This window comes from Notamacropus eugenii, chromosome 2 (assembly GCF_028372415.1).
Source record: "Notamacropus eugenii isolate mMacEug1 chromosome 2, mMacEug1.pri_v2, whole genome shotgun sequence".
Taxonomy (NCBI): domain Eukaryota; kingdom Metazoa; phylum Chordata; class Mammalia; order Diprotodontia; family Macropodidae; genus Notamacropus; species Notamacropus eugenii.
The window spans coordinates 63,058,712-63,074,268 of record NC_092873.1 but is presented as its reverse complement, the minus strand read 5'-3'; the positions used below and the strand labels follow the sequence as shown (position 1 = coordinate 63,074,268).

Sequence of the window (15,557 nt, the reverse complement as noted above, 5' to 3'; positions counted from 1 at the left end):
TAGGAATGGGTTCTTATGCTGGTGTGTTGTAGAGGAAGAGCCACTCACATTTGGGTGTAGGTTGGACAACACAGCCTATGAGCCGTCTTCAAACATTAGTCTTTTCTGGGCACAGATTCCACAATCCTGTAAATAAGCATGTCTCCTATAACACTAATGATGGGAGGATTCCAGCCTCTGAGGTATAGTGAAGGGGACTCTGGGACAGTCCCATGGAGTTCGTTCCATCTTTGAATGACATGAATCATTGAGAAATGATTCCTGACATCATTAGCCTCCACTGCTCTTGGTTCTGACATCTAGGGCCTCCACAGGACAGGCTTTCAAATGCTTGAAATCAGCTTTCACAGCCTCTCCAGATATTCTGTTCTCCAGAATAAGTGGAAGAGCTGTGGAAAGGCAGACTTTATTTCAAATTTTCTGTCGTTCAGTTGTGGCTGACTCTTCATGACTACGTTTGGTGTTTTCTTGGTGAAGATATTGGAGTGGTTTGCCATTTCCTTCTCCTTCTCATTTTGTAGATGAGGAAATGAAGTGACTGACTCAGGGTCACATAGCTAGTAAGTATCTGAGGCTGGATTTGAACCCATGAAGCTGAGTCTTCCTAATTTCAGGCCTGCCACTCTATCCACTGTACCACCTAGTTGGTCAGTGTTCCAATATAAGAAAACATTATTCTTCAATTATTATTTCTCAATCAATGCTCAGTTGACAAGATTTGGAGTCCTTTTGTCATGCCAGTAATACTTCACTGGACAATGTTTTTCCATGTAGTTCCATAACAAACCAAGCTAGAAGCCTGTAAAGTGTAAAAATTTTATTTAGGTATTTAAAATTTGTGGATATAAGAAAGAATTATGTGTTTTAATTGCATAAGAGGATATATATGTGTGTGTGTATGGTGCACAGATGAATAAAATGGCACTGTAGTAAAAGAGAAGTCACACTGATGAGCCTACTAATGAGGATGCCCTTTAATTCTAAGCTTCTAGCTCGATATTCAATGCTACACTAGAGTGGAATGCCCAAGCAATGCAAGGTCTTAGAGTGTGTGTGTGTGTGTGTGTGTGTGTGTATGGGTGTGTGTGCATACACTCAGGGTGCATCTGCATTATGTACAAAGCCACAGAAGGCTAGCACACTGAGGAGATAAAAATATTTTGTGGTGTCTTGCCAACTTAGAAGCTGGGAATGCCAAATCACTAATGGAATGAATACGAAAAATACTTGGACTGTTATGTCCCATCAATGAACCACCACAGTTTGAAGAATTTTTTCCTTTGGACTTCTTCAATAGGCAGGATTTTCTTTGGACTGCATGCTGGGGCACTGACTCATTCTTTTCAGAGAAATGGTCAGCCTCAGCCTCAATGAGAAAGAGTTAAAGATGATCGATATGTGAAGAATTACTTTTTCTCATTTCCCTTCTTTTTCCCTTTCTTTTCTTTCCCCTTTTCTTTCCCCTTTCCTTTTCCTTTGTCCTTTTCATCAGCTCCAGACAATGCATTCGCTCTTTTCTTACCCAAAGGGGTCTTGGAGTACCAAGTCTGAAATCAAGGAAGGAAGGAAGAAAATGTTAAAATTTTGCATACATTTTGGGGAGAGAGCCTTAGTAAACTTATTTCAATTCTTCTCATTCATGATGAAGGGTCAATGGAATCATTAATAATTGGATATCTGATAAGGGCAAGTGGTTGCCCAAATGGATTTCCATGTTGACATGACTGCATATTATGGGTATTGCCTGGCTCCAGCCAAAGACACTCTTCTCCTAAGTGGCTTAAAATCCAAGAGAAGTATACCTGGTCATCCTCCTCCTAGTCACTTGTGATTGGTTAAAAACCTTAAGAAAACTGATTCCCAGAAGAGATTAGACATGGAGTCTCCTTCAAAGGATTCAATTTACATAGAGGTTTTTGAGAGAAAGGATAGCTTCATTTTTTGTGTTGTATTCCTGCTGTCTGGAACATAGGTCTATTCTATATTTGTCGATCTTTTGAATATGTAAACAAGGCCCAGAAGCAATGGAACATAGTAGTGTAGTATTCAATAAATCCAAGGACACCAACTACTGGGGGTAAGAATTCCTTGAAAAAAAAAACAAACTTCTGGAAAAACTGGAAAGCAGTCTGGCAGAAACTATGCTTAGACCAACATCTTAAGTGACAGGCTAACAATGGATTCCAAGTGATTACATGGCCTAACTACAAAAAGTCATATCATTCAAAAATTAGAGGAAAGAAGGGATTGTCCTTATAATCAACAGTGGGTCTAATCTTGGCTAAATTGCAAGAGTTTGCTATAAGAAGTGAGGAATGTCTGTTGGAAGGGGCCTAAAATGCCAGGAGCTTTCTTGGTTGCCATTGTCATTGTCCTGCCAGCACCGGTCTGGAAAGTTTGATCTGACTTGAAACTAGCCACGGAGCCTGGGGAGTGTAAGGGAGGCATCTGAGGAATCAGGGATCAGTTACTAAAGCTGTCCATTCACAAGATTTTTGTTGCAAACTTTGTTAGTTTACGAGGAACCTGTTTCCTGGGCTTATAGAAGCAACAGTGCAATAAAGGCTTGTCTTGTGGCCTATTCTTGCATCTAGCTACCCCGTGCAGAGGTTGAAATGGACAATCTGACCTTCTTTGGGTGGGACTCACCCTCAGTCCTTTCAGCCCCCTCAACCCCAATGACTATAGTTCCTTGATCCAGTCCATACACAGCAGATGTGGGTTTTCCCAATTCTTCTCCCCACCTCCCTCCTCAAATATGTAGTCCTTTCCCCATAGATGTAGATATCTTACTATGTACCAGGCCCTATGGTAAGTGCTGGGAATACAAAGGCAAGCATAAGGATATAGTACACGAAGTCATAATCCAAGATAAAACTATCTGGGTCAATGGTTGGTGCAGTGGGAATATTCTCAGTCAATGTAAGGAGAGGATCCCATGTAAGACACTCTTTAGCTGAACGACCTTTATGAGACTCAGTTTTCTCCTTTGTAAAATGGGGATAATAATATTTGCATTGCCTCACCCACTGCACAGATCATAGGATTCTAGTTCTGAACTGGAAGCAACCCTCGTGGTCTTGCAGCCCAATCTCCTCATTTTACAGAATAGTAAACTGAGGTTTAGAGAGGTGAAATTATTTGCCCAAGATTGTGCAAGCAAGAGACAGAAAGCTATGAGAGAAGTGGCTGGAATTGTTATTTGGTTAGTGTTATTATTACAATGTTAGAGAAACTCATTAGGTTGTGAGCTCCTTGTTCTGTTGGTATTATTTGAATCTTGAGCACTTAGCACAGTGCCTTATACATAATGGGTATTTAATAAATGCTTATTGACTGACGTGAACTGCTGTCATTGTCACCATCACCATCATCATCATCATCTCTATCATCACCTTCATCACCGTCACCATCATCACCATCACCATCATCACCATCACCATCATCACCATCATCACCATCACCATCACCATCATCATCATCATCATCATCATCATCATCATCATCATCATCATCATCACCATCATCACCATCACCATCATCACCATCACCATCACCATCATCACCACCACCACTACCATCCATCATCACCATCATCACCATCACCATCATCACCATCACCATCATCACCATCACCATCAACATCATCACCATCAACATCATCACCACCACCACCACCATCCATCATCACCATCATCACCATCACCATAATCACCATCATCACCATCACCATCATCACCATCACCATCAACATCATCACCATCAACATCATCACCACCACCACCACCATCCATCATCACCATCATCACCATCACCATCATCATTATCACCATCACCATCATCACCATCACCATCATCATCATCATCATCACCATCACCATCACCATCACCATCATCACCATCACCATCATCACCATCATCACCATCACCATCACCATCATCACCATGACCACCACCATCAACATCATCACCACCACCACCACCATCCATCATCACCATCATCACCATCATCACCTTCACCATCATCACCATCACCATCAACATCATCACCACCACCACCATCCATCATCACCATCATCACCATCACCATCATCATTATCACCATCACCATCATCACCATCACCATCATCATCATCATCATCATCACCATCACCATCACCATCACCATCACCATCATCACCATCACCATCATCACCATCATCACCATCACCATCACCATCATCACCATGACCACCACCATCAACATCATCACCACCACCACCACCATCCATCATCACCATCATCACCATCATCACCTTCACCATCATCACCATCACCATCAACATCATCACCACTACCACTACCATCCATCATCACCACCATCACCATCACCATCATCACCATCATCACCATCACCATCATCACCATCACCATCACCATCACCATCATCATCATCATCATCATCATTCCTGCCACCAAAGTCATCTTTTGATGATTCATCAAAGGCAATGACTTCCGCAAAGCTGTACCAGTGGAGGAGAAGCTCTAATATGTCCTACTAACAAGACTGAGAGGCTTTGAGGATGGGCCTAACCATGAACTGCACCCCCCTGACCTCAGATTTTGGTCATCTAGGGACCAGCTGATTTCTGTTCTTGAGGGCAACAGGGCTCCCTGAGACCCAAAGCCAAATCATGAGGCCTAGGAATCAGGGTCAGAGTTGGAGGGGATAGTCATCCTTTCACTTTAGGAGGGTTGGAACAACAGTCCTTGAAGACAAATACAGCCTAGGTACTTCCCTCTCCCTCTGGCCCTCTAGCACATCCCATTCCTGAATGGAGAGATGGGAACTATTGGCCCAGTCTTCTCCTCCTACTACCTTCTCTACCCTGTCCCCCAGTCACTATTGCATCCTGCTATAGAACAAAGACAATTCTGAAATACAGGATCTTTGGGTTCATCAGTTACGTTAACAAGAGGAAAACTTTAGGCAACGCTAACATCAACAAAAGGACCCCCCCACCCAAACAAAACAAAAGAATGAACCCGAAAACTCTGATGAAAAAGGGGGGATGAAGGTAGTGCACCTATAATTTCACTGGTGAGGAAATTCCTTCCACCAATGCAGGTTGCCACCTTCTCTGTAACTTACAGTCTTAAGAGAGTTTTCTAGAGTCTTGAGAAGTGATGTGTCTAGGGTCAGTAGTGTCAGAGGAAGGGTTTGAACTCAGGACTTCTTGGCTCCCAGTCTGCTTCCATATACTCCACCATCTTGACTCTAGCTCTAATATGATGAAAAATGTCAATTTGTTGCTCACAAGGAGCACTTGAAACCATGAGGACTGAAAGAAACAAAGGTGATGGGTATCTGAACTCCTGACAAGCAAGAAGGAGGTCAGCAAGCTGGAGAGAGGTCCAGTCTGGCGGTGGGGAGAGCCCCTAGAGACACAGGTTGCACAAGCAAGGGAGACATTAACCCAGGCTGACCAGGCTACCCTGCCTTCCCACAATGGGCTTTACCATTGTGATTCCCCCTGGAATTTCCTTGGGCCATGTTGGTCCTGTTCTCATGCTGTGGGGGAGGTGGTGGTGGGGTTCCTCCAGGGGTCTCCATTTTGAGATGGGCCCAGTCTGGCTGGGCTTCATTTCCCTCCAAGTTTTGTTCTGATTCTAAACCAAGCCCTCACAGGGTTACCTTCCTTCTTCAGCTTCCCTTGAAATGTTTTCTTCTGCTGTTAGTATGTAAGCTTCTTGGGGGCAGGATCTGTCTCTACTTTTGCTTGTATTTAAATCTATCTCCAGCACTTAACACAGCAACTGGCCCAGGGCAGATGCTTAATAAAAGTTAGTTCCTTGCCATTCACAACTGATGGGGAGTGTCTTAGATCTGGGCCTCACTGACTTGGGTCTCAGGGACCCTCTATTCTGACCCTGTCAATTACAATCAAGGGGACTGAGACTCATTAGGAGACGAAGGTATACCAAGGTCACACCAAAGACCACACCAAAGGTCAGACTAGGTCATACGAAGGCCATGCCAGATCATGGCAAGATCATGCCAGACCACACCAAAGTCATACCAAGGTCACATCAAGGTCATTCCAGGTCATAATAAGATTAGACCAGAAGTGCCCAAGGAAGCATTTGAAGTGAGGACCTCTGACTCTAGAGCCAGGATTTTTTTCCCCCACTACAGTTGCTAGTCTTGGGAAGCTGTTGGGGCACCAAGGGGTTAAATACCATGCTCAGAGTCACATGGTCAGCCTGGCTCTCTACTCGCTCCACCACACTGCCTTTCTAGCTACATAAAGGTGTAATAGGCTGCTTCTGGAGGCAGGGAACTCTTCCCACCTAATACTGTTGTCATTGCTGTTCAGTCATTTCAGTCCTATCTGACTCTTTGTGACCCCCCATTCAGGACTTTATTGGCAGAGATAGTGGAGTGGTTTGCCATTTCTTTCTTCAGCTCATTTTATCGAGGAGGAATCTGAGGCAAAGAGGGTGAAGTGACTTGCCCAGGGTCACACAGCTACTAAATGTCTGAGGCCAGATTTGAACTCAGAGAGACAAGTCATCCTGACTCCAAGTCCAAGGTTCTGTGCATTATGAAGCCTTCAAAGTGAAGGCTGAAAGATCTCTTCTCAGGGATGTGGGATCACTGAAGTCTCTGTCCAGCAGGCATTAGACCACTTGGCCTCTGAGGTCCCTTCCAACTCAGAGTTTCTGCTTATATGACCCCAAAGGAGAACAGCCCTTGAAGTTTGATTTGATAGATTCTTTCCCTGGAATGATTTGTTCTGCATCGCCTAGATTTCTCTTGTGCACTTGAGACGACTCTGATAACCACCTTGGCCATGGATAGATGCGCTTTGTTTCAGTGCAAGAAAACTATCAACTTTCTTGGAAAGGAATTCCAAATCTGGCTCTGCTAACAGAAAATTTTTGATACTGATCCTCCAGTGGTTCAGGATGGTGACAAAATGGATGACCGAGCCAGCAGGTGGCAGTCATAATTCAGTGTATTTAGTAATTAGTTTGAGTGCCAAGTATCACACTAGGGAATGAATTGTGGGTTTATTAAATGATTCAATTATTCAATGCATTGATCAAGAAAAAGATCTGGTGCTTAATTTGGTGAAAAAACCCCCGATAGGATTAGGGAGATGCCAGGCTGTAGTAAAGAGGAGATAAGAGGCCACCCATAGGGACTGAGGCACAGTATACTTTTAGGTACTAACATACCTGCACATTTGGAATCAGAGTTCAATGAACATTAAAAGAGGAATTTTTTTGTTTTTGTACTTCTTGTGTTTATTTTTTGTGAGGAGTCTCAGAGACTTCATTTCTATTTAGGGCCTTTCAGGATCAGGAGAAACTGAGGAATAGAAAGGGAGTATGTATGTGCCATAACTCATATGGTTACAGACTTGCAGAACTGGAAGAGAATTTAGAAATAATTTAATACTGTTCTCTCGCTTTTCAGATATGGAAACTGAGGCATGAAGAGGTGACATGACCTGGCTAAGAGGCTACGCAGATGGTTAATGTCACAGTCAGGACCAGAAAGTCCCAAAGCACTGAACTTTAAGCCCAGGGCTCTTGCCAATAGACCATAAGGCCCTTGGACCCAGAGGATGGTTATGGACAAAGAAATCATTGTGGTAGCTCATGAAATCTGAGAAACTCTGAATTATTCATTTCTTAGGGGAAGATACAGACAATACAGGTCAAGCTATCTCCTTAGTAAATACTAGTGGTTAAGCCTGCTGACAGTGAGCGAGGTTATGAAAGCTAGGATGGGGAATATAGAATTCCTCACATGCAGCATCACAATTTCATGTTGGAAATCAACAAGGTGACCTCATAATTCTGTGTAGCATGGCAATCTCACGTTGGATATTGACAAGGTGACCTTGTAATTCCCCAAGTGCAGTGTGAAAATTCCATGTTGGAAATACACAAGGCTGCCTCATCTGAGGAATCAGGCACCGTGGAGGAGCGAAGTGAGTTTTGGTTAAAAAAGAGGATTTGGGTTCAAAAGCTTTGCTCCTAATACCTGTTAAAGTTTGGGCAAGTCGTTCAAACTCTTTGAGCCTCAGTTGTCCTGTTTATTAAAAAATAAGGTGGGGAGAGGGTGGGGACGAGGGCTTGGATTAAATGGCCTCGGAATTCCCTTCCAGCTCCAAATCTAGTACCTCCGACCTTTCTCTACCTTTGTGACTGTGGACAATTTTGAATTGGTCTCATTTTCTGACTCTGTAAAATGAGGGAGTTAAATGAGATAGGATCTGAGGGATAGCTGAGTGACCCAGTGGTTAGAGCAGCAGACCTGGAGTCAAGAAGACTTCAGATACTTAGTAGTTGTGTGACCCTGGGCAAGTCACTTAACCTCTGTTTGCCTCAGTTTTCACAAGAATAAAATGGAAATAATTATAGCATCTACCTCCCAGGGTTGCTGTAAACCTCAAATGAGCTCATCTTTGGAAAGTACTTAGCACAGAGCCTAGCACACAACAGGGTGTCTATAAATGCCTATTCCTGTGCCTCTGAACTTCCTCTGAGCTCTAATTCTAGAATCCTTTGGTGAGCACCCTCAGTTATAATCTCTTTAAAGACATATAAGAAATGCAAATGGGTGAGATAAAGAGGGTTTTTTTCCTTCAATATCATAAGCAAGAATTAAAAAAGCAAATGTCTAGTCAAAAAAAGTTGACCAGGAGGAACTCATTAATTTGGAAAGGATCAAAGAGGGGGCTGAATCCAGCATTTGATACAGTATTGGAAGACAGAAGTTGGCAGTTGGCAATCATTAGTTTTAAAAAATTGCCCCCTCTTTGGGCACCCCTAAATACCCTCCATCTTGACACTGAATGGAATTCCAGATGGAGGTGAAGTGGGAGTTTTTGCTCCAAGTGAGAGCCCCGCCCTCATGGTCTCAGGAAGACTACTCTTCCCCTTCCTCAGAAGCATTGGGGACACCTTGCAGGGGAATAAAGGCCTCTCATTTTGATTGGAAAGGGATGCATGTTATAGAAACATTTCTTTAATGATATCTCTGTGATCTCCATGGCTTATTTCCAAAAAGGAGATGCTTTAACTTAATTTTTTGAAGTAACTGAGTTAAATAACTTGCCAAGGGTCACGCAGCTAGTAAGTGTCTGAGATCAGATTTGAACCCTGGTCCTCCTGACTCAGGGCTGAAGCTTTATGCACTGCACCACTTACCTGCTGCCCCCACAGATGATATACTTTTAAAGAAACCCCAGTGCTTTTCCTGGTATAGTAAGACATGCTTAGTTACAGGTTTCCTCTGAGCTATGTCCACATTTTAGGCAGCTTAGCATAGTAAATACAAGGCTGGCCTTGGTGTTAGGAAGACCTGAGTACTAATATCACAGTCATTTACTAGTTGTGTGACCCTGGGCAAATCACATAACCTCACTCGGCCTCAGTTTTCTCATCTGTAAATTAGGAGTAATAATAGCACTCCAGTATGTTATAATAAATATAACTATGACAAATATAATATGTAATAGTGATATAATAATACTAGTAGAATACTATTAGTGAGGTGTCACAGGGCAGTTATGAGGATTAAATGAAATATCCATAAAGTGTTTTGCAAAATAAAGATGTCTTTAGCAATTATTTTTTCTAAATATGTGAATGTTTTCCCTCTATTTTTTTCCAGTTGAGTTTTTTTTGGGGAGGGGAGTGTTGGGTTGAGGGTAGAGGCAGATGAGTATCTGAGTGTGGGTGTATCTTTGTTTGGTGGGGTCAACATGATTCTGAATATTAAATGATCACAGATTTTGAGCTGGAAGGTCATTGTGGTCAATCCTTCCCTCTTACAGATAAAGAAACTGAAGCCCAGAGATATTAAGGGACTTGCCTATGGGGGCAGAAGTGGGTCTGGAGCCGGGGTTCTCTCAGTTCAAACATAGCATTCTCTTTCTCTTTCTCTGCCTCCACCCTGGCTCTCCAGATCAAGGACTATCTAGATCGAAGAGTAGAGGGTGAAGTCAGCACTGGGCACCTTCTGTGGCCAAGCCCTGGATCTGGCTGTGCTCAGCTCACCTTAAAGCTCTCTTCCTCCTCTTTGTAGACAGGGTCCATCCGAGCCAGACTCGTGATGAATTCCATGGCTGTCAGCGCCTTCTGCTTCTGCTGCCGGATTCGCCGATCAGTGAGGATGCTTTTTACAACCTGGACTATTTGTCCTTGGGTGAATCCATCGGTGACCTTGGAGAGACAACTGATGTTCAGTGATTTGGTGATCTTTCCTCCAGCCTGTTGAATCACTTCCTTCCACAATACTGGTTTGTCCAAAAAAAGAGAAATGGAAAATTGGATTAGTCACCACTCTGACTTTGTCTTGAAAGCTTCATCTCAGCGTGAAGAATGTTAAATAAGACTGCTCTGACATAGCCAGCTCCCATCCAGCTGGCAACTGAACAAATAAAAATCTCCAATACCTCTTTCCATAGGAGCTACTATTTTCTTACAGAATCATACAATGTGAAGCAGCACAGAACTGCTTTGGACTCTGGACCTGGAGTCAGAAAGATATAGGTTCAAACCCTGCCTTGTATACCTTTTAGATATGTGACCCTGAGCAAGTTACCTAAATTCTCTGAGTCTCAGATCACACTTGAGGACTATAAGTTGGAGATGGGTTTCAGTGTGCATTGGTGAAGGCAGCTTCCACACTCATGAAATATTTCAGCAAGTTGAAATCTTGACATACCAAATAATGCTGTTGGATGGTCTGGTCATTCCCTAAGACTAAAATCTAGCTTTTGAATCCTTGGCTCTCCTGATGATGGTATGGGACTGCAAAGAAGGAGCTCCAAGGAACTCAGATTAGAAGCATCCTAAGGGGCCATCGAAAAGTGCACCATAGGGTTAAGCTATCCATAGTTGTAGCAGCTGACATTTTTAGTGGGCATTGTGGAAATTATGCCATTTGAGTTCATTTTATGAACATAGAAAATGAGGTCCAGATCATAGTGGATAGACTACAGTAGAGGAGTTAGGAAGACCTGGTTCAGATCCTGCTTCTGACATTTACTTGGGCAAGTCACTTTTTATCTCCTGGCTTCAGTTTCCTCAGCTGTAAAACTGGACTGAATTTCCTTAGAATTCCCTTGCAGATCTAATTTGGACATCTCCCATGATTTTTGCAAAGTCATGTAACTAGTAAATAGCTGAACTACGATTTGAGCCTGAATCTTCTAACTGCAGATCCAGTTCTCTTTTCATGGCACCATCATTTGAACCCGGGTCTCACTAATTCACTAACTCCCCTCAGTCTCCTATTGACATCATGCTTCTCACTTACACAAGTCACCTCTCATGGTCTCTATGTTTAACTTTCAGTTACACAGACTATTCCACTAAGCAAACCATCTCATTTACCAACCATTTTGGATAATAGGAGTTGTCTGCCTACATTTTTCTCTGAACCAATTTGTACTTTCACGTTATAATTGTGGGGCTAAAGAGCCAGCCTTGGAGTCAGGAAGACCTGGGTTCCAGGGTTGCCCCTGACTGGTCCCAGCTGGGTTGCTCAGCCTGTGAGTTCCCCCAGTAACTCTGTAAGGCTCTCATTGTGGATCAGTTACCCATCTCCTTTGGCAAAGGGGTTTCCTCCCCTCGCAGTTCTGAAGGATGAAATGTTAGGTGGTTCAATGGGGAGTTTTGGTCTACATGTAAAGTACTGCTAGGCTTAGTGATGCTTCATGGCATCTTCCAGTTAGAGATGGAAGGGACCTTAGATGGCATCCAGGCCAACCCCCCATTTTACAGTGACTTTCCCAGGGTCACTTAGAGCTAGGGCTTGAACCTATCAGATCCAAAACTGCTTCCCATGGGCCATGCACCCTCTCTTACTGGACACAGAGATTTCACTCCCCCCTTTGTCCCCTCCCTTCCCAAGCCATTGGGAGCATGTCTAGCTGGATGCTGAGCAGTAAGGCCCAGGTAATACTGAACCCTTCTCTTGAATCCAGGGTTATGATGAAAACAAGTGACAAAATTCAATGAGATTTAAGTTACAAACTTCAGAATGGACCAAGCCAGAAAAATTAGAGGCTGCTTATTTCCATTGCCCCAAAACTCTTGAATTTACAAAAGGATTGACTGCCGGGCTCCTTGAATAAAACCTCAAGTTCCCTTGCTGCACTTAAAATACCATTTCAATGACAAAAACTCCATTCACACACCATCTTTGCCCCAACATGTCTACTCTTAATGGGAGCTAAAGCAAGAGTGGGCCATATTCTCTGTAGCTCATTGAATGGTGTCCTGGTGGCATAAAAGACTTAAATGCAGTTTGCAAAGGCCACCTGATTTATAACTAGAGATGTGTTTAGGTACTGGAGAAATCGGGCTCAACATTTGTAAAGGACTTTGATGTTCCCTGAGGAAAAGGTTATTAAAATTTTTAAAGTCTAATTTTTGTTAGAGGAGTTAAAAACTTTGACTTGAAACTAACCACAGGCCCACCTGACTAATCCTCTCTAACAAACTTCCAATTGGGAATGAAATAGGAAAAATAAGCACGAAGATGTGAGTGATCCAGTCTACAACGCCCCACATTTCTCAAGGGTCTGTTTTGTGTTGAGCCCTATGGCAGGCACTTGGGGAGACTTAAAAATATAGCAACAAAAAGGAAAAAAGAAAAAGTCCCTGCCTTCATGGGGCTCACAGTCTAGTAGAGGGTAACACACCAACACAGAGATCTGGAATGCAAAATGTGAGGTGCAAATTGTCATGTGTAGTCAGATGCCACTAGATGATAACTTGTGAAGGGGGGTGCTGTTCCTCATGCACTTTATTTTTTCATAATTGCAAATAACTTAATTTAATAAAAATATTCCCTGGAACAATTAGTTTCTTGAAAGTTAAATTTGCTGAAAAGCCTCTAGGAATTGGTTTTTTTTTTAATTGAAGTACTTAATGAAGTAATTGTGGTCCTTCTAATTAAATCCGTAGTGAGACAATGATACTTCTTTTTCCTCCTATTTTTTAATATTTATTATTTCTTTATTTTTCACATTTTCTTCATTTTAAATTTTGAGTTCCATATTCTATTCCTTCCTCCCATCCCTCCACCACTCACTGAGAAGGCAAACAATGACATCAGTTATAGACATGAAATCATGCAAAGCACTATTTCCATATTGGCTATATTACAAAGAAGCAAAAAAAAAAAAAAAAAGAAAACAAGAAAATTATGCTTCAGTTTCCATTCAGAATTCATGCATTCTCTCTCTGAAGATGGATAGCATTTTTTCATCATGAGTCCTTTGAAATTGTCTTGGATCACTGTATTGATCAGAGTAGCCAAGTCTTTTATGGTTCATCATCATTACAACACTGTTATTAATGTGTACAGTGATCTCCTGGTTCTTCTCACTTTACTTTGCATCAATTCCTGTAGGTCTTCCCATTTTTCTGAAGTCATGCCTCCTCATCATTTCTTATAATACAATGGTATTCCATCACAATCATATGCTACAACATATTTAGGCAGTCCTCAACTGATGGGCATACCTTCAATTTCCCACCACAAAGAGCTGCTGTAAATGTTTTTGTACATAAAGGTCTTTTCCTTTTTTCTTCAAACTCATTGGGATACAGACCCAGTAGTGGTATTGCTGGATCAGTTTTATAGCCCTTTGGGCATAGTTTCAGATTATTCTCCAGAACAGTTGGACCAATTCATTACTTCAACAACAGTACATTTAGGGTTAGTGATATACTTATTTTCCCTCATCCCATTCAGCATTTGCTATTTCTGATAGGTGGGAAGGGTACCTCAGATTTTAATTTATCTTTTACTAATAAATGATTTAGAGCATTTCTTTATATGATAAATATATATTTTATATCTATGTATCTATCTATCATCTATCTATCTATCCATATCTATAGATAGCTTTGATTTCTTCTTCTGAAAACTGTGTGTTCATATCCTTTGCCATTTCATATCCTGCCATTTAGCAGTTGGGTCATGGCTCTTATTTTTATAAATTTAATTCTGTTCCTTATATGTTGGAGAAATGAGGCCTTTATCAGAGAAATTTGCTGTAAATTGTTTTGATATTACTTCATTGACTATGGCTCCTTTTTAGTAAAATATAGTTTCCCTGATTATTCCTTTCAATTAGGTCTAATTTTACTTACGCTTTGTCAGAGATCATGATTCTCATCCCTGCTTTCCTCACTTTAGCTGAAGCATAATAGACTCTTGTCTAGTTCTTCATTTCAACTCTGTGTATGGTCTTCTGACCGAAGTGTGTCTCTTGTATACAACATATTGTTGGATTCTGGTTTCCAATTCTTTCTGCTATCCACCTCCACTCTATGGGTTAGCTCATTCCATTCACATTCACAGCTATGATCAATGACAGTGCATTTCCCTTCAACTCATTTCCCTCTGTTTATTCTCCTGTCTTTTTTAATCCTGCCCCTCCATAAAAGTCTGTTTTGCTTCTAATCATTGTCTCCCCTAATCTGCTCTCTCCCTTATCACCCCCCATTTTGCTTCACCTCTTCCCTGTCTCCCTATTGGGTAAGATAGATTTCTATACCCAACTGAGTATGTATTCTTCCTTTTTTGAAACAATTCTGATGAGAGTAAGGTTCAAGTATTGCCTGCCACTCTTACCTATTTCCTCCTCCACTATAAAGCTCTTCCTTGCATTTCTCTTTTAAATGATAATATTTGCCCCATTCTGCCTCTCCCTTTCCCTTTCTCCCAGTGCACCTTCTTTCTCCTCCTCCTCCTCCTTCTTCTTCTTCTACTCCTTCTTTGTCTAGTGATTATCCCCACATATTGACTCCTACTCATGCCCTCTGTCTATGCAGACTTCTTCTAACTGCCCTAATAATGACAAAGTTCTTAGGAGTTACATGTATTACCTTCTCATATAGGAATGTAAACAGTTTAACTCCCTTGAACCCCATATGATTACTCTTTTGTGTTTACTTTTTTATGCTTCTCTAAAGTCTTCTTTTTGCATGCCAACATTTCTATTTAGCTCTGGTCTTATCCTCTATTTTATTAAATATCCATTTTCCCTTGAAAGATTACACTGTTTGGCTGGGTAGGTTATTCTTGGTTGTAATCCTAGGTCCTCTGCCCCCTGTAATATAATAATCCAAGTCCTCCATTCCTTTAATGTGGAAGCTTTTAAATCTTGTGTGATCCCAACTCTGGCTCCACAATATTTGAATTGTTTCCTTTTGGTTGCTTGCAATATTTTCTCCTTAACTTTGACACTCTTGGGTTTGACTATAATATTCATAAGAATTTTCATTTTGGGATCTCTTTCAGAATGAGAACAGTGGATGATTTCAATTTGTATTTGACCCTCTGGATCTAAGCTATGAGGGCAGTTTTCCTTGATAATTTCTTGAAAGAGGATATTTAGGCATTTCTTTGATCATGTCTTTCAATAGTGTAATAATTCCCAAATTGTCCCTTTTCAATCTACGTTTCAGGTCAGTTTTTCATTGAGATATTTCACATTTTTTCCTATTTTTTTCATTCTTTTGACTTTGTTTTATTA

The 15,557-nt window shown here is 41.6% G+C and overlaps 1 protein-coding gene across 2 annotated transcripts in view; it reads right to left on the bottom strand.

The window, feature by feature from the left end:
• Positions 1 to 802: 802 nt before the first annotated feature.
• IQCA1 (IQ motif containing with AAA domain 1) overlaps positions 803 to 15,557 on the bottom strand; it is a 237,585-nt gene continuing 222,830 nt past the window's right edge. For both annotated transcript variants that reach the window (XM_072640671.1, XM_072640672.1), the window contains 2 exons: positions 10,057 to 10,295; positions 803 to 1,547 (listed from right to left, as the gene is read on the bottom strand). In XM_072640671.1, the coding sequence (XP_072496772.1) occupies positions 1,407 to 1,547; positions 10,057 to 10,295 (380 nt within the window). In that variant the 3' untranslated portion in view covers positions 803 to 1,406. The remainder of the gene's footprint in view (positions 1,548 to 10,056; positions 10,296 to 15,557) is intronic.